Here is a 20140-nt window from a genome sequence, read left to right as displayed (position 1 = left end):
TGGATGCAGCGTGAATGAAAATAAGCATCCAGTTTTATGCGAGTGTGCACGCACAAGCAGGCATGTGTGCGAGTGTGCACGCAGGCAAGCATGCATGCGTGTTTATATGTGTGCATATGTTCTGTGATGAGTCATTAAACTGATGCAGCGTGATTAAATTACTCCACACCAGCACAGCAATTCAACCGTCCCCATCTGTTTAACAAGGCAGTGTAGTCCTCTCTGGGCTAGATTTACGTTCATGAAAGCACATAGTAAATTTCCTGGCTGCCTTTCATTCAGTTTATGCTCTCCATGTGTGTGAAATTAGTGGCAGATGTACTAATGTAGCAGTGTGAATCATTTTAAGTAGCATTGGTCACTTCATTAATAAAGTAAACATACTAAAAGTAGACAAAGGGCTGTGTGGTCTACCATGAAAATCTATAATTACAAGTGAGGTTAATACCAGCAGCAAACACAGTACTGAACTCCTTAATACACAAATATTGATGGTGAATAGATTATACAATAGTTATTATTTTAGGAAAAAAAACATTTGGCTTCTTCAATGTTCAGTCAGCTTTGTTGTCTTGCTCACAGACTCATTAGCAGAGCAGGTGTTTGGGGCTTGAGTCAGGCCTCTGTGATTGAATGATGGTCTAAATATTCACCACGCCACCCCCGTCGCTGCAGAAAGGTAAACAGTAGCGGAGTGCTTTTAGTCAGCTGATATTACACACAGCAAGAAGCTTAAATTGGTTTAGATTGGCTGGATAATTGGGTGATGGGAAGTTTTCTCTCTCTGGGAGGATAACATTTTGAGAGTGACGTGTTAACATGCATCACTCCGATGTGAAACACGGATCCAGATCAGACGATCCTCGTGAACTTGTGGTCCACCAACGCAGATGTAGCAGCAGCATGATAAGAAGACCGTGTAAATGCACGCTGACTATACAGTAATTAAACACTGTTGGATCAGCATGAGCTTCTCATTATGGCTCACACTAGCTTAATCCTTCTTTTTCACAATACGCCTTAAGTGATTGTTTAGTTATCTGCATCTTACCTGCAAATGAAGTGGGGCCTTAAACGAATCAGCATGAATATTTCAATCAATGCTAATCTAAAAACATGAATCCTTGGGTCGACAGGGCTAACAGGTGCTTTGGCAGCAAGTGTCATCGTCAGGCCCTTGTGGGGTCTGTGCACACCCACTGGAGCGCTGATGGGAGCCACTTGCGGGTTCATTATCAGGCCTATTGTGCGGCCATATTAGGACACGAGGGGGTTATAAATAATACAAACAACGGGTTGTTATGGAGAATAAGGAACGATGCTGCTCACGGTGTCAGCCGAGGAAAGATGACACAAAAAGCAGCACATTTGCATGATTAAGTGGCCCATTCAGAGTCAATGAGCCCAAGAGAGAAAACACAAGCATGTGCGGCGGTTTGTTTGGCAGTCGACAGGCATATTTCTAAGTAGTGTTTATGAGTGTGTGTGTGTGTGTGTGTGTGTGTGTGTGTGTGTGTGTGTGTGTGTGTGTGTGTGTGTGTGTGTGTGTGTGTGTGTGTGTGTGTGTGTGTGTGTGTGTGTGTGTGTGTGTGTGTTTGTGTATGTTTTGTCTCTCACAGCCCAGGAATATTTATGTTGTGTGTTTTTTTATGTGTGTAACAGAAGGTAACACACAAGTATTTGTGTCAGCGGCGTATAATGTTGATGTAATTAGGGAAGGAACAACAACATCAGCATCATCATTTAATAGAGCCCGTCCTGCACTGCTCGTGTTTGTGCATTTTAATGTGCCGTACACACTGCCTGCATGGCTGCTTGCTTTGCTCTCTGTGTCTGATACCTGTGCATACTTGTGGTGTTTTTGCTCCTCTATATCTGTGAGGACGAGTTTGAGCTTTAGACATTTAGAGGACACACTTCATTAAAAATCGTTTATTTGCGAGTGTGTGTGTGTGTGTGTGTGTGTGTGTGTGTGTGTGTGTGTGTGTGTGTGTGTGTGTGTGTGTGTGTGTGTGTGTGTGTGTGTGTGTGTGTGTGTGTGTGTGTACGTTTGACTCTCAGTCTGACTCCCACAGTGTCCACTAATGAACTGGTTTTCCGTTCCTCGTGACACAGTAAGGGTGATAATGACTTCGACCACACGCAGAGCAGGTGTGTGTTGTATTAAGAGTTGTGTGTTAGACAGACGCGCCTGCATGTGTCATCCTGCACGTCTGCACTTTACTGTGAAAGACAGTTCACGTAGAATTAGGGCTGTGCGATATAGCTGAAAAAAGTAGCACAATAAAATGTCTCATTCTAGTCAGTATTGATCATTTTCAGGGTTAGTGGAAAAAATAAAAATGTCTTGGAAAAGCTTGAGTTGCCTTGGAAAATTAATTCTCCTCCCTCTGCTTCTTGGTTTAGAAGGGTTCTTATTGCTAATGTTGTTAGCCTAAATGAATGACGAAATTAGCATCACAGCTATCAATCAGTCACATTTTCTTTATATAGCACCTTTCAAACAAATCAGATGCAATTAAAAGTGCTTTACAGTTTGATTAAAAAACAAAAACAAAATAGAAAATAAAGAAAAAATGTACTTGGTAACTAATGTGCACTGAGCAATAAAATATGAGTGGATAAAATAATGCAAGATATAGAATAAAGGATAAAATCTCATTAAAATAGTGAAAACTAGTGAAATAAATAATAAAATACAACAAAATAAAATGTACTTGTCTGTCATACTATAGCAGCTGAAAATGTCCTGGAAAAGTCCTGGAAAGTGATTTCAAGAAAAGAGTGGGAAACGTGATTTCTAATTATCTATTTTTAATAAAGAATAAATAAGTTTAATTACATTTCTTTTAATTTACCTTTACTTTATCAACATTTGCTCTTCTCCTGAGCTAATTTTCTCTCAACACACCTGTTAAATGATTGGCTGGTTGCATGTCACTCACAAGCTCAAATATTCTCAGAAAGCAAGCATGCTCCCTCCCTAGTAATGGAGCATGCTTGCTTTCTGAGAATATTTGAGCTTGTGAAATAAGCAATACAGTAACATAATCTTGATTCATATTTGATCAGCATGGCCTAGTTTGACAGCTTGATCTTAGTTTAGTGAGCCAGCTGTGTTGCGCTGGATGGACCTCATTTCCATAATCTTGAAGTTGAGTCATGATTGTGTAAATTCAGATATGAAGATTGGTCAGTTGACTCGCCGTATCCATCATGCACTGTGCAGCCAGATCTCATGCTCTCCATAGAAAATAAACAGGATCCATTGACTTTACATCTGTCAACAGATTCATTGTCCTGCAACATCAGCGGTTCTTAATATAATGTCTGTTTGTTTTCCACCTTGTGTTTATATGTGTAATTATGGATCCATTGTTGTGTTTCGTGTGTGTGTGTGTGTGTGTGTGTGTGTGTGTGTGTGTGTGTGTGTGTGTGTGTGTGTGTGTGTGTGTGTGTGTGTGTGTGTGTGTGACATCTGTGTGTACATAGAGGTTTTTATTTTATGTATAGAGCCATTGTGTCTGTATCTACTCCTGTGTGGGTTTAAAACTGTACAGTCAGCAGCGAGCTGACCCAGACTATTTTATATTTTACAATTTCTCATTCATCCTCTCGCTCAAGCTTCAATGACGCACATACTGTAGTACTTCTGCGTCCTCGCCATTCAGTTCTTTGATTCTTTCTCTTTCTGTTCAGCTTCCTTTTTTTTCTCCCTTTACTTCTTTATCTCTGTCCCTCTCTTTTCCTGCCCGGGAGCCTTTCTGCATAATCTCAAGTTTTCGACTATAACCATGTTTAATATAGATATCAAACATCTTAACAGTGTATAAATAACAGAAAACCAGAAAAAGCATGATGTAATAACATGTCTCCTTTAAGTTAACTGTTTGAATAGGGTTTTTTTTCTGTACACTGCATGTGTGCCTGTGTGTACTTTTCTTTTTTCAACCCCAGTACTGATTTATGCTGTCGTCACTGCAACACTTTGTACGATTTGCAAGCTGAGCGTTCACATCTGATACGCTGAATCGCCTGTCACATCACAAGGAAACACAGACACACACACACACACACACACACACACACACAAACACACACACACACACACACACACACACACACACACAAACACACACACACACACACACACACACACACACACACACACACACACACACACACACACACACACACACACACACACACACACACACACACACACATACTTGTACTTGCAATTTTGCTCATTCATTCTGCCCCAAATACACACTGCAGGTCATGTATGTACTAAACTGTACTGAACCTCTGTGTGTGTGTGTGTGTGTGGTGTGTGTGTGTGTGTGTGTGTGTGTGTGTGTGTGTGTGTGTGTGTGTGTGTGCGCGCTTGTGACTGGTCCCTAATGTATTCTTTCCACTGTCCACACCCTGCCACTGCAGTCCTCTCTATCTCCCCTATCTCTCTCTCTCTCTCTCTCTCTCTCTCTCTCTCTCTCTCTCTCTCTATCTCCCCTATCTCTCTCTCTCTCTCTCTCTCTCTCTCTCTCTCTCTCTCTCTCTCTCTCTCTCTCTCTCTCTCTCTCTCTCTCTCTCTCTCTCTCTCTCTCTCTCTCTCTCTCTCTATCTATCTCTATCTAGTGAATAATAAATGAGTGGTTTGAGCAGGGAGCTTTTTTTCCCCTCTTTCGATGACATACAACCATGTAGAGCCACTGTACGGTCACGCTAACCACATACAATTTAAGATTCTGACCATGATGGTAAACCCTGTTATGTGTAGTTCCTGTGTATGTGTGTGTTTCTGTCCTCTTCTTTGCCTGCCTTGTGTGTGTGTGTGTGTTTTTCTGTGCAACCACTGATTAATGTGTCCTTCAAGTCCTTGATAATAACCTTTAACATCCTAACACCCTCCTCATACACACACCCACACCTTGAGTTGTTTGTGTGTGTGTGTGTGTGTGTGTGTGTGTGTGTGTGTGTGTGTGTGTGTGTGTGTGTGTGTGTGTGTGTGTGTTTAAAAGGATGGATACAGCGGGATTAACACGGATTAAAATGGATGTGCTGAGTCCGAACCTTCATTCCATCATACACTGTGCATGTGCTGGTGTGCCTTAGCACTTTCCTCTGTTTTTTCCTTTCTTAGGCAGAAAAAAAAAACTGCATACAGCGCGTGTAATTTTGCGCATGTCTATATCAGCACAGTCTTAAATTACTCTGTGGGTCGATGCAGGTTTGGGCCGGGAGCCCAGCGAGCATCAGGCTGTTCCTATTTTAAGACGTGTGTCTGAAAACTTGAAAGATCTGTAGTGTTGGCTTGAGTCGCAGGATGGCTCTGTTTGTCTAATCTCAGCCAATCAGAGCAGCCACCGGCATGTATATAGAATTACACTGAGAAAATCCACATTTATTGCAATAGATGGTAGCTGTCTCAGAAAGCTTTTTAAAGTAATGTAAGCACTGTTTTGTTTGTTTTGTGAGGGAATATTGTGGTAAAGTATTAAAAAAAAGTCATTGAAAAATTCTATAGTGCCAACATTGTGAACTCTAGCTGCAGGGGTCCATAAATTTAAACTTACTTTGTCCAACTTCATTTATTTGCAAATGTATCAATTTCCATAGGGACATTGGGTTGTTGCAGCAGCAAAAATTGGAGGATAGTCTCAAAACTCATGCAAGCGTGAAATCATGTACAGCATAAGCTTTAAAATAATAAGAAATAACATCTTTATATTTATGGTTTATGAAAATATTTGCAGCCAAATGATTTCTCACAGATGTCAGATGTGGTATGAATGATTAAATGTGACTTATGTGCTATAAACACGTGCCTACAGACATTAAAAGAAGACAGCTGGGGAAGGAGGAACACAAATATACACATGTTAAGGTCACCTCCACTCATCTACTCCTCTATCCCTTCATTACAGCCTCAAAGGAGCGTGCTGGGAGTGGCTGCAGATATATACAGCTGACCTTTCTCACTTATGTAGAGCTAGATCCGTTTTAATTTGAGGGGTTTTTATCCAATAGGGAATACTTTATTTGCTGAGAAGGGGAAGACCCACTTCTATAGAGTAATGAGACACTGTTACAGTACATCTATGTATAACTACACGCCGTTCAGGCCGATTGTTACTCCAGCTGGCTTACAATGTGCATTCTCCCAAATATAGAACTTCCAGGCGCTGCCAAGACAGCCACTTCAAATCACCAAGAAGCAGTACATCCAGGGTAAGGTGCACACACTCATTAACGCACACACAAACACACACACACGCACAGAGAAACACCCCTCCCACACGCCGTAGAGAACGAGACAGTGATAAATGTGTGGGTGTGGGTGAGGGAGACATCTCTCAGGGCATACAAAAACAGATGAGCAGTGAGCCAGTAAACAGGGTTTACGAGGATGATAAAAAGTCTGCAGCAGAGCAAAAGGCCCGGTCACTTAATTACACAATTAGCCGTGTAACGTCTATTTAAATTAACATAATCAAATTGTTTATTCAGCCGGACATAAATACATGACATAAACAATTCAATATTTTTTCCCTTTTTTTTCCTATTTTGTCTTGCTGTCTAAAAGTTTGAAGATAAGAAAAAAGGCAATGAAGGTTGGAGTAAAACAGATTAATTGTGTTTTAAAATGCAAAGTTGTTTCTCTCTTCTGGTGTAAGCTTATATTGATTTAATGAGGACCTAAAATAGATAATTAAAGTTGGGGTTTTTTTGGTTTTCATGTACGCATGTGGACGGTGAATTAATAACAAATAGAGTTAGGAAGTAACAAGTTTCATTGTTAGAAAATCTGTGTATTGTCAGGGTCCCAGATCCCTAAAATGTCTTAAAATGTCTGGAATTGTGGAAGTTAAGGCAATACATTGGATTTGAGCTGGGGCAGAGTGAATGAGCGTAATTATATTTGATCAGTTCATCATAATGATTATGACTATTTTTCGGATTATTTTACATAAACAACCAATCAACTTATTAATTAAAGTGAAAAATAATCAGCAGTTGGAACTTTAATGAAACTAATCATTAGTTACAGTCCTAAACGAGCTCCATTTCAACCCACTACAACAGTAAAATCCTGCTTTTGCATTATTATTATTATTATGTCTCTAAATGTGCAGATACCCTGATTATTTGTATCTTTCATAGTCAGTTGAAAGATTGGAGAAAATGGGGGTAAAAAATGTATTTGATGAAGTATGCATCCCATACGAAGCCCATCTTTGACCAGTAACTTAGCATCTCTGTTTACTTTCATTAGAACAATGTTTTCTCGAAGACATCTTGAGGAGAGCATTATCTGCACAGAGCGGACACAAACATCATCTTGGCAATCTGAGATTTGATGATTATCTAATCGCTCCTCCTCTCTTCTCACACTCGCCGTCAACAAACAAAAGACTCACTTCTCTCTGCTGTGCATAAAGTTTCAATTACCTTGTCTTACCCTTGTTGCACATAATTATTATTTGATTAAAAACTGCCACGCCAACACTTTGGGAGAACAACATGACCCTTCATTTTTTGGGGCCATAGCTTGAGAGCTCTGCAGCAATTATATTATAACGCAATTACAATGCATGACGGCATTCTGCTAAAAATAACTTGCTCTGTAACAATTGAAGTGATTTAATATCAAATTCTAAAAGACATCATTTCCTAAAGCTTACGTTGATTTACACTGACACATTACCTATTTCGCTTAGATTACATTCTTTGTTGAAGGAGGATTTATTGCCTGATAAAGACGTTTTATTTTCCACAGAGTCAAATTACTAGATGGATTCCTGCAGGGCACTTTAGATTTTCTCATATATTAAAAAGCACACATGGATGTTCAGATCACACACCGTATGCAAATAAGAAGAGATACATTATTTTAGTTGGAACTTTAACTTAAGTTAAATCTTTACTGCACTGTAATCTGTGCCTTAGTAGATGTCCCATTTATCCATGCACCCAAAATTTCATCCACGAATCTGATGTCAGGGCGTCTGACTGTCATCGCTCATTCACTACTTGATCAATGATGAGCTGCCAAGTTTGTGGTTTTGTAAGGTCATCTGACTGCTGGAGAGCTTTGATTCTGAGGAGTAATTTCCACTGGGGACAGAGGGAACATGCCCCCCCCCGCACACACACACACACACACTTTTCAAGTTCATCTATTATTATTTTTTTAACCGCATGGCGTCATCTCCATGGACGATCACAGTTTTTTCATCTATTCCTGCATGGTCTAAAGTGGTCTACATATGGAAAAAACAGTGAAATCTGCCTTTATTGTATTTTCACAAATAGAATAAAACTTTCACAATTCCGAAACTGTGTTTTAAAGAGACTTTGGTCTCTCTGAGATCATCCTGTCCAGATTTTACTAGTCTAGATTGGTGGTACTATACTTTCTAGCAGAATATATCATTATGACCACTTCATTATTTCCTGGATTTTGTATCACCATAGTCCCTAAATGTATGTATAAAAAAAACAGGAAATGGAAGATCCCCTTGTTTTGTGTCTCCCCCCACTTCACAAACCAAAGTTACAGCCTTGCTTTGATTTATATATATATATATATATATATATATATATATATATATCATATTTGCCTACTCCAGGGGTGCTGGAGGATCAGTGTGAGCAGTGTGTCCTACACACAGGACAAATATTCAATTCTCCATCTGTGGATGCATAAAACATCAAAACAAAGTCCATCCATCTGTTGCCATGACCAGGCCACATTGACTAGATGTCACTCACAGCTAGTGGAGCTACACTCAGCTCTATTTCTGTCCCTGGCGCTCTCAGTCTTTCTGTCCATCTTTCTTTCTCTCGCTCTCTGTTTGAATGATTCAGTGGTGCTAACATCAGCACCTCTGCTCCTCACTCACTCAGATTCCCAAAGCTCCTTGTCATCAAATCCTCTTCTCTCTCTCTCTCTCTCTCCCTCTCTCTCTCTTTCTTTGTGTCCCAGCTACATCACCTCGTATCATCCCTTCTTTCCCTCCATCAGCATCCCTCCTTCTGTCATCCCCATATCACTTATCTTCTTGTGTCTTGAGGTGAAATGCGAAGCCCTAATCGTACTGTAAGTGATTACATCGCTGCAGTTTACTCACAGTGTGCGTGAGCGAGCGAGGCCACGTTGTCGGTGTCAGCATGTACGTGTTTGTGAGTGCGTGTACTGCGTTACTTTCATCCTGCTGATGTGGGATGTGATGGCTCATTGTTATGGACCACCTCATCCCTGCTCTACTAAGGTCAGCACTTCAGTCCAAGTCCTCGTAGCAGAGTGCAGTGATCCTGACTGACTGATACTGATTGGAGCCGGATTTGCCTCTGAATGGGGTTGTTGCGGCTTCATAACTTAACTCCTCATTAAGTCTGATGTCGGTGTTAGCTCTCTTTATTACTCCTCCAGGTCCCCAGTCGCTCGCTGTCTGGGTTTGTCTGAGTCTCTCTGTCAGATAACACACACAGAGTATTAGAGCTAAATCTGTTTGTTTTGAAATGTGATGTTACGTTGTCCACAGTAACCTACTTGATGAAATAATGGTTTAATTTGAATTCTGGCAGCATTTCTCACAACAGAATTGAGACGTGACAGAACACAGCGTATTTTATACGTGTCCACAATTGCAATTTTTGTGTTTGTCACTTTATTGTAACACATGGCACACAATGGACTAATGTCTATTGAATTCCATATATTTGGATTTTAAGGCTGTCCCTACTACTGAATCCCAGGAACATTGAAATTGAAACTGAAAGGTTAAAGGCCAATGCAGAATAGTTTGTACATTTGAAGTAATTTTGCGGTGAGTTATGATGTGTTTAGGTGTTCATCAGGGTTCTGTGTTTGGTCCTCACAGGAAAGGATGAAGAGGTGGTGACTGTTCATCCTCGGGCCATGTTCATTCCTCAGGAAGGTTGGGGCTTTCTGGCTGCAGGTAGGGCGATATGTGATGTCAAAGCATAATTTTACTCATTTGTCATTCATTACTCTTCCTGTTATCTGTCGACTTAGTGAATAGAAAGACATTAGTACAGATACCATAAATATAATACGTTTAAAGCAATCAGGTATATTTTTCTCTAGGAAGTATCACTTGTTTCGTGTGTTTTTCCCCTAGAAGAAATTAGTTCATATTGGTTGCCAATATGCCACATAGAAAAAAGCCTATTTTGTATTTTTCTTTCATGTTTCAATCACTTAAAAATGTGTTTAATGTTTAAAAAGTTAACAAATGATTGACTTTGAAACAAAGACAGATTCTACTTACATAACACAGATTAGCATTAGTAAATTAGTAAAGTTAAACAAATCACTGCTCATGTTTTGACACAGATGTTAGATGTTCGGGCATGTCATTGCCTTCATTTTTGACCCAGCCACTAACTAAACCTAAGGCCGCCTCCGAAGTTACACAAACTTTAATTCTGCTTTTATGGCTCAGCCTTTGGCCAGTGTGAGCACATCAACTTTGACTTTTCCATAATCAAAGGGGACACAATCAAACAGTTATATTTAGAGTTTTGTACTTTTGGATTCGTATGTACAGTCTGATATCAGCGTCAATATTTTGTCTCCGCCGGATTTGTCTGTTCAAGTTCGTTACCGTTAGCTTATAAAACCTCTTACACTGACGAGACCTCAGCTGGCATCATAAGGTCACTTCAGGGTGTAACGCTGGTCTGTGCTGTGTAGGCAGAGGGGAGAGCTGGGACACTGTCAGCCTGGGAGAGCTTTGTGGGGAACAGAGGGTGTCTGCTGGCCCTGACAGTGTGTCGCACACTTACATAACCAGACAGATAAACCAGGGTTAGCAGGAGGACAGCAGCAGGATAACAGTGAGGATCCCACATATACACACAACACGGCGGGGATTCACACACACACACACACACACACACACACACACACACACACACACACACGCCAGCAGGCCAGCACATGCCCACACACTACCATGCGCACACACATACACTTGCACTCAGAGGCCAGGTTGGCATGGAAACAATCCCTCCTAGGGAGCCCTCGCCCAGTCACCCCCTTCATGTCCTCCGATGTCCTTCACAAACTGGAACAACTGCTGTCTGTGTGTAGTGTGTGTTTCAACTACTATCACTATCACAGAGTCACTAGGAAAAAGTTCAACTCAGAGGCACGTCAAGAGGTATTGTGTGTCTGAATTTGACTTTTCTGACTGCGAAAGCATTTTGTGTATATGTGTGTGTGTGTGTGTGTCTGTGTGTGTGTGTGTCTGTGTGTGTGTCTGTGTGTGTGTGTGTGTGTGTGTGTGTGTGTGTGTGTTAGTTGTCGATATTGTCTTGAGTACACGTTGTGTTTATTTATCGATTCCAGCTTCAGCAGAATCCAAGTCATGGCTCAGTTGAAAAAAAAAGAAGCATGGCATATTAAATCTGTTTTACCAAAGATAAAACAAACTATTCTTTATAGTACATTTGTTTAGTTTTTTAAAATTTGGAAACAACATCCTCTCTGTCCCTGAGCAACCTGCCTGTGCCTTCTATTGGAGGGGATGTGTGCTGGAGCAGAGAGAGAAAAGAGAAGCTAGCCAAAATGAGAACAAAGGCAGGCCTAATTCCCTCATTGAGTCCTGTTAGTCCTCTTAAAAGCACACATTTAAATTAGTTTAAGTTTCTTTCTTTTTTTCTTTTTTTTTCTTTTTGAACCCTGTTCTTGTAGAAAAAGAAAATTCAGTAGTTGTGTGCAGCAGAGAGGAAGAGCAACATGTATCTCTGGTGTGAAATAGCAAGGTTTATATTGCTAAATAATATATTTTACAGATGCGTATGCGTTCACTCAGGTTTGGTTCTGCTTCAAATTGAAACATTATCTCAAATAATGTATCGTAGCAATTAAGAGTAGTTTTGTTTGGATTCATTTCTGGCTTCAGTTGTAATTTATATTTTAATTTTCCCTCAGTAGACTCTAACTTTCACAATGCTGCCCAACCTTTATGCCCTTAACCTGTACGCTGGTCGATTAATTCTTCCTAGCAGCTTCTGTAAATCACTACAACCCACAAGAGACATTTCATATTCTCACTGTGCAGGTTTTAGTCGAGCTCTTAAGCTTTTATCCATAACCCTCTCTCTCCATCCTGCACTGTGAAGCATCACTGAGGGCTTGTTCAAGGTACTGCTGGAGGTGGAATTAAATAGGTATGAGAAACAGCTTAGTCACCTAAGTGTCCTCACATGCTGTCCAAGGAGCTACAGGATTGTTTTTAATATCTACTGTCTCAAGTATTACATGCCTCTGTACTCAACATTCATGCTGTCCACAAAATTGAGAGAAACATGAAATCCGGAGGGGAAAATCATTGTCTCTGTTCTTTCAGATTAAACTACTACATTTCTTTGCTGTGCAGATGAAAAAAAAAAAGTTACCTCAGTATACCTCAGGAGAACTGCAGCGAGAGATGGTTTCAAATTACATCAATTAGTATTGTTTTAATTAGATTACTACTCATTTTAGTTCATAAAAGTAATGACAAGCACCCATCATAAGTGCTCGATGTGATTAGCCTAACAATGCAATCAAGGTGTTGCAGGCTGTAACATTGGAACAATTATTCAAATTGTCGCATATTTATTTTCTTCCTATCGAAAAATTACACTGACTCAGGTTACATTTTACTTAAAGTCCCCCTATCTAGTGTTTAAATGCAGTATATAAATATTTAAGAAAGAGTTTATAACACAAATAATGTAGTTAAAATGACATTAAAATTATATTTTTAAGGGGTTAATGTTCAGTATCGGTCTGTAATTATAACTTTTCCTATAAGGACATATTTAATATCTATATATCTGTTTTACTACATTGTCATTCAGAATCTGTTTATACACCAACATTCAGTCATGGATGGAGGAGTTATTGTTTTTGACAAATACATTAATCCACACTTATATCTGCTTACAACTACATTATAGTCTGTAGGGCTGCAACTAATGAACATTTTCATTATTGAATAATCTGTTGATTATTCCTCGATTCGTCATTGGGCCTGTAAAAGGTCAGAAAATGGTGAAAAATGGGAATCACCATTTAGCCCAAGATGTAATCTAAAATGTCTTGTTTCGTCTCAAATAACAGTCCACAGCCCAAAGATAACCAGTTTTTTGTCATAAAGGACCAAATAAACTAGAAAATGGTCATATTTAAGAAGCTGAAGTCAGACAATTTGGGGATTTTTTCTTTTTCTTTCTTGATTATCAAAATAGTTTAACTTGAATTAATTTTCTGTGGATTGACTAATCATGTCAGCTTCAATAGTCTGTTATAAACCGCTTACTAACTGTTTATGTAGCTAAGATCGGCTCCAGCTGCCTCGTGACCTTCTAGAGGAGAAGCATTAAAGAAAATGGATGGATGGATCCTAATTAATCCATCCAGGACAAGCATCTAAACCTATAAATTCCCAGCTGTGTAGTTCCAGTTTAAGGTCATAAAAGGCATCGGACTGATCCAGTGTAATCTATACCCTGTTAGAGGATAGAGATATTCCTGTGTGGATCAATACAAGGATTCTTGATCGTGGTGTTTTTATGCCGGGAGAGCATGTACACGCACATATAACGCCCAAAGGTTCACGTGAGTTGTCTATTATTTCTCTGTTTCATACACATATATTTTCTTTTTATATCAATCAAAGGAAAACTCTCTCTCTCTCTCTCTCTCTCTCCCTCTCTCTCCCTCTCTCTCCCTCTCTCAGACACACACACACACACACACAGATCCTGGTCAGCAATATGTTTTCCGAGGCTGCCGGCCATGCTTGGAGGAAATGTGATCTGACTCATAAAACATTGATGGGAAGATATCTTTAGAAACTCCCCTCCTCACCTCATCCCAACCCAAACCCAGTCGTCTCTTCTCCTCCATCTCTCTCCTCACCATCACCCCTCCGCCGCCCTTTCCTCCACTGGAGTCTCGATGCTTTCCTGTCCCCTTTTAATCTTTATTTTCCTCTGCAGTCTATCTCTGACCTGGGTTAAATGGTAACTGGTGTTCATTTTAACCTACATTGTGAACTGAGCACCTTAGGGATTTTCTTTCTCACTCTTTCCCTTTTTCAGCAGGACCTGAAATCTGCATCAGTAAACTATCAGATTTTCCACAACAATGATAAATGTAAAAATAACTTATTTTTCAAATGCATCACCGTTGCTCTTCCCACATTAGCAGGAACCTGTTACAGCTGGTTGCTTCATCATGACCAAGTGGGAAAATCTTTCAATTTCCCCCCCCCCCGTCCATTTTGAGTCATATTTCCTCACATTTGTTCGAGTTTAATTTGATTTCGAAGTAGCCAAGCAGAGGAAGAGATGTGTCCGGCTGGAGTGGCAGTAATGGAATGAACTGTTGTTACTTTGCGAGTGTGTTCATGTTTGTGTGTGAGTGTGTGTGTGTGTGTGTGTGTGTGTGTGTGTGTGTGTGTGTGTGTGTTTGTGTGTGTGTGTCTTAAGAGATGTTTTCAGCTCAGATCTGCCAAACTGACAAGAGGAGTTGTCCCCATCACGCTGTCACCTGTCTTTATAGAGATGTCTGTCTTCCTCTTTCTGTGTCACCATCCACATTTCTGTTCACAGTTGTCGTCACTTGTGTGTATCACGGTGTGCAGTTCGGTAAGGCGGGAGTTTATTTCTGCTTTATTTTGCGCCTGTGTTAATTGTGTGCCCATCAGTGTGTCCCATTTATAGCCTCTGGTTATCTCTCTGTTATGTAACTGCCTCCAGCAATTTTCTGAAACGGTTTGCTCTCAGAGGCCTTTTTTATTTGGTGTGTTTTTCTGTCTGTTCTGCAAATTTGCTCTCCCGAAACTGTGTCTGTCCTGCAATTACCCACTACAGAGCTGCAGTGCCTCTACTGTCACCAGATGCCTGAACACAAGCTAATTTAACTCTTGAACAAAAGATGCATCCATTGTAGTTTTGAAAACATTAAACAAGAATGAATATGACTCTTTATATCGACCCTTTTATATCCTGTTGAGCTCTGAATGATGATATCAAATATATTCCCTCATAAGTTACAGATGAACAAAAACCTTGACACAAAATAGTCACCAGCATTTACACAATCCTCAATGAGAGAGGTCACATTAGGGTTAAATTACAGCTTTTATATGTTTTCACAAGTGGAAAAAGGGCTCCTGCACACTGTCTTGCTCACTGTTGTTTGTTTTATTAAATTACTGCCAGGTTTCAGGCATGATCATGATGCCTGATGAAGGTCTGAGAGACCAAAACGTTGCAGTAATTTAATAAAACAAACAACAGTTAGTGAGATAGGGTGCATTTTGTGATTGCACCTTCCTCCTATGCACCTGCCACTGCTCAGATGTGCAAAGATTCTTTTCTCTTATTTTTGGAGAAGCAGCATGACTTCTCTTTAGCTTAAATGGATTTATGTGATATCAGCATTAGCTTTTCACTATGTTGTCATGTCAGAGAAACACAGGGTCAACTTCTATTGTTAGCTTTCTGATAGCCACTCTGAGTTCAATAATTGTATTTGTGTGTTAACATAATGCTCACAATGATGACGGTGCACTAAGATACAGTAACATTAGTGTCACTGGATCAAGTGTCCTGATTCAGATTTAATTGCTTCATCAGTGAGTTCAGTTCCAGTTTAGAGGATATTTCAGGACTGCTGTTATACACATGCATATATCTAAATATAATCCTTATATTTAATGATGGTGAAGTCAGTTATGATGTAGCTGGATTGCATTGGGAGTGAATGAATACAATATGAATGTTTCTTGTATAGGTGTTACTTTGAAATTTAAAATGTTTTTTTTCCAGCTTAGGTGCGGTTGAGTTTGATTGCACAAAATTGATCTGCTTTCTAAAACATGAATAGCGAGCGCCATGCTTTGGTGAGGGAATGAAAAAAAGACCCACTTTTTTTCACTGCCATCAACAGTAACACATCGAGAAACAAGCTGCAGAGACTCCACTTTCTCACCTCTTTTCCTTGATGGGAAGCGCTCACTCTTCTGCTTCTACTGTCTCTTCTTTTCTGTTGCACTCTTCACCTTCACATGTGGCTTACAGCAACAATTTCAAAGCCACTCTCAGTATTTTCTTCATTCAAAGTTATTCCGGGAAATGTAAGAAGTCACTGCATGACGCAGAGATGGCAGGTTGAGGATCAGCAAGTACAGGAAAACCTGTTGTTGCAACACTTGAGCACAAAAAAACCTCCCATGTACTGAATGTCCCAGATTAATTATAGTGTTTACTGTAACAATGAACAAGTATTGTGTGTTTTTCTTGCACCACGATGTTCCCTTTTAAACTTTCACTTTTCCATTTTTCTACAGCGCACACACACACACACATTTTATAGTTTATATGCATAGTTTACATTAACTGTCACTTATATATGAGCTCTGGTGCTTTGGTAAAGTTATATCTGGCTAAAACAAATATTTGAACATAAGTAGACATTTTTTATGACTGCACAACTTTTTGCACATAATTTTACTTGTATTTAACCCTCCTGTTGTCCTCAGTTCAAGAAAGGACAGGAGGAAGGGAGGAAAGAAGGAAGGAAGGAAAGGAGTAAGGAGGGATGGAGGAAAAGAGGAAGGAGAGAAGGAAGGAAGGAAGGAAGGAAAAGAGTAAGGAGGGAGGGAGGAAAGAAAAGAAGGAAGGAAGGAAAGGAGGAAGGAACGAAGGAAAGAAGTAAGGAGGGATGAGGAAAAGAAGAAGGAAGGAAGGAGAGAAGGAAGGGTGGAAGGAAAGGAGGAAGGAAGGAAGAGGGAGCAAAGAAAGAGGGAAGGAGGGGGAGAACGAAGGAAAAATTAAAGAAAGAGGGAGGAAAGAAGGAACAGTCAAAAGAGATGGGGTCAATTTGACCCGGGAGGACAACAGGAGGGTTAACTCAGCGTGAATTGCATTTTGGTACTGCATATCTAAAATCTTCCCTATATAGTATAAGTATAAAATAAACATCATATACATCTATTGGGTAAAATGGTTTAAAGGCTCTGCACACTCACACAGCAGGTGTTTTCACTTATTCTGGCTATCAGACCACTTCTGCTCATGATTAAGTTTGGCTGAGCTTTACTGAAATTACTCGAGGTTCATGAACCAACAGACCTTTTTTCACAAAGGAGATTTTGACATGCAACAGTAGGAAAAGCACAGATGTATCTAATAAAAATGTATCATGGCTGAATTCCATTCAAATGCTTCAGGTTCAGGTTCTCGGTATTGTGTAACGGCTGTCACGACTTAACTGGGACACTTGAATAGAATAACACATTGTTAATGTTATTAGGAACACCTGCGTTTTTCATAGTGTGACAAGTCAAAATAACTGCTGTTAACAAAGGCCTCGAAGAATGACAAATTAATACTTTGATAAAACAACACTAATGAGGGTGAGGTTAGGGTTAGACAGATCAGATCAATCAAGCGCAGTCCGCACATGCCGATACACTCCTGAAAAGATGTCTAATCAGGCAAAGTGAAAACACTTGTGTGGGTGGATGTGGAAGGCCTTTACACAAAACCTTTGGGATGTACTGTATGTTTTCTGAATATAGCATTGGAGTAATATAGTAATTTAGTAGCTAAACAAGTTGCTCTGTGTGTGTGTGTGTGTATGTGTGTCTCTGTACATACGTGTCAGACTTCTGCCAGGTGGAGCTACGTCTGCTGGCTCACCTCTCTTCTGACCCTGAGCTACTCCGCATTTTTACCAACCCTCAGGCCGACGTCTTTACCATGCTGGCCTCTCAGTGGTACGTCTCACACACACACACACACACACAAACACACACACACAGACACACACAGACACACACACACAGATCTCCTTGCCAAGGTGAGTGTTGATGCTCCACAGGGCTTCTCTTCCCCTCTCTTGCTCCCTCGCTCTCTCCAGACTGCCGGCTCCTGCACTTGAAACGCTAATAACCTTGTTGCCATGACTACCATGCCAACTCACTCATAGGCTCTCTCTTTTTTTTTTCCCTCCGATGGGCAGGACACCCCTGGGCCGGTCGCCCTGGTGATTACATTGTCGCACTTTTGAAGTATTTTTGTGAGCGTGTGTGTGTTTTTCTGCTTCTCTCTCGCTGCTGGTGTTTACATGTTCCTCTGTCTATCTTTCCAATGTATGACGTGTGTGTGTGTGTGTGTGTGTGTGTGTGTGTGTGTGTGTGTGTGTGTGTGTGTGTGTGTGTGTGTGTGTGTGTGTGTGTGTGTGTGTGTGTGTGTGTGTGTGTGTGTGTGTGTGTGTGTGTGTGTGTGTGTGTGTGTCAGTGTCAGTGTCAGTGTCACAGTGTTCTACCTCTGGTCCTGTCATCCATCACAGTCGAGTAAGTGACAGAGGGCGGTCGGTTAAACAGATTACCTGGTCACGTAGACCATATTAACAGCTCTGTAGGGGCTTTACATTGTGTCTTTTTCATTATCTCTCGTTCACCTTTAAACAAATTAACCTGTGACACTGAAGCTCTTCTAGGATTACCCTGCTTTACTCTCTTCTTTTGGACCCTCTGATGCTTCTCTCTTTTCTATTGTTTTTTTTTTCCCTCTGATTTTACTTTCAAGTAGTTTTGCTCTGTTTATTGCCCTCTGTTTCTCCTCTGTTATTCCAATTTCCCATTTTTGGTTGTTAACTGCAGTTTCAGCCTTTTTCTTGTCGTCTTTTTACCTCTTTCTCTCCCTCTCTTTTTGCGGTTCTTTAATTCCTCCCAGGATTCAACATCACTCTCCCACCAGCAGTGTCTTGATCCTGATCCCTCTGTTAGTCTGGTTGGAACCAGCTCTTACCAGACTGCTGCAGAGAGAGAGAAACAACTATAGATCAGAAGCTGAAGCATGCTGAAAGCTTTGCATTCACAGCCAATATTATTTATATTTTATTTAATAATGCAACAAATTCATGGAAACTTCAGAAGCTGCAGCTACATTTTACAGTTTTCTTGTCTTCCAATACGACAAACTGCAGTAAGCTAATTTTGAAAGAGGTTAAAACAAATGTTGATGTTTCTTTCAGTTCTACAAAGTGACATGAAGCTGGTGAGGTAAAAAAAAAAAAAAAAAAAAAAAAAGGGAGGCAAATAAAAAGTGTCCAGTGGATTAATGCCTATCCAGCAGGGGGCAGTGAAAATCCAGTGTGGATTTCCCACAGCCAGATGAGCCTTAAATGGGAAAGGAGCCTGGAGGTTACAGGTTACCTATCATCAACCTTCACCTGTCACTTAACAGAGGTGTGTGTGTGTGTGTGTGTGTGTGTGTGTGTGTGTGTGTGTGTGTGTGTGTGTGTGTGTGTGTGTGTGTGTGTGTGTGTGTGTGTGTGTGTGTGTGTGTGTGTGTGTGTGTGTGTGTGTGTGTCTGTGTGTCTGTGTGTCTGTGTGTCTGTGAGAAAGAGAGAGAGAGAGGATACTCATTGATGGGGCAATTCAAGTGTCAATACCTCATATTTTTGAGTCCCTTTCTTGAGGCTACAGGCAATAAGACATTTGGCATCAGGACCTGCTGGAGTGTTGAAGCTCACCAGACATGTTTGTACATTTTCTCAGTGTGTGTGCGTGTGTGTTTGTGTGTGCCTCTGCGTTAGTTTATGTGGGACACTCCCTCAACACTGATCAGCAGTGGCAGCTCCCCGTCAGCGCCTCCAGACATGCCACTTTGCAGACGTGTCACCCCACCCTGTCTGATCCCCAGTACTACGGCTGTCTACAAGTCACATTACATAACTGTCTGTGTCTGTCCGTCCATCCCTTGCCTCGCTCTCTCTCTTTCCGTCTCTGTTCTTTTCCTGTCCTTTTTCCTCTTTCTATATTTCATGTGCCTTTTACCTCCACATCTCCCATCCCTTCTCTTCTCTCTGACCTCATGACAACCAAAGTGCTGCGTTTTTCCTTTTTTTCCCCTCCCCCCTTCTCCCTCTCCAACTGTCTCACTTTGTTAACTTCAGCCTTTTCCCTTTGCCATTGTTCCCTCTTTTTATTTGTTTTGATTCACCTCCTTCTTCATCTCATTTTAAAAATTCCCACCAGACAACAATCGAAAAGTTATATAAACATGTAGAAAAGACCGCATTCATACACAAGAAACCACA

At 40.6% G+C, this 20140-nt stretch overlaps 1 protein-coding gene across 1 annotated transcript in view; it reads left to right on the top strand.

Moving 5' to 3' along the window:
- The window catches only part of poln (polymerase (DNA directed) nu), a 52758-nt gene that overhangs the window by 18872 nt on the left and 13746 nt on the right, over window positions 1–20140 (top strand). The window contains exons 15-17 of the mRNA XM_062444448.1: window positions 6174–6231; window positions 9888–9965; window positions 17699–17810. Of these exons, the coding sequence (XP_062300432.1) occupies window positions 6174–6231; window positions 9888–9965; window positions 17699–17810 (248 nt within the window). The remainder of the gene's footprint in view (window positions 1–6173; window positions 6232–9887; window positions 9966–17698; window positions 17811–20140) is intronic.

This window comes from Scomber scombrus, chromosome 23 (assembly GCF_963691925.1).
Source record: "Scomber scombrus chromosome 23, fScoSco1.1, whole genome shotgun sequence".
Taxonomy (NCBI): Eukaryota; Metazoa; Chordata; class Actinopteri; order Scombriformes; family Scombridae; genus Scomber; species Scomber scombrus.
Note: the sequence above shows the minus strand (reverse complement) of the source record. Positions and strands in the feature narration are given on the sequence as shown.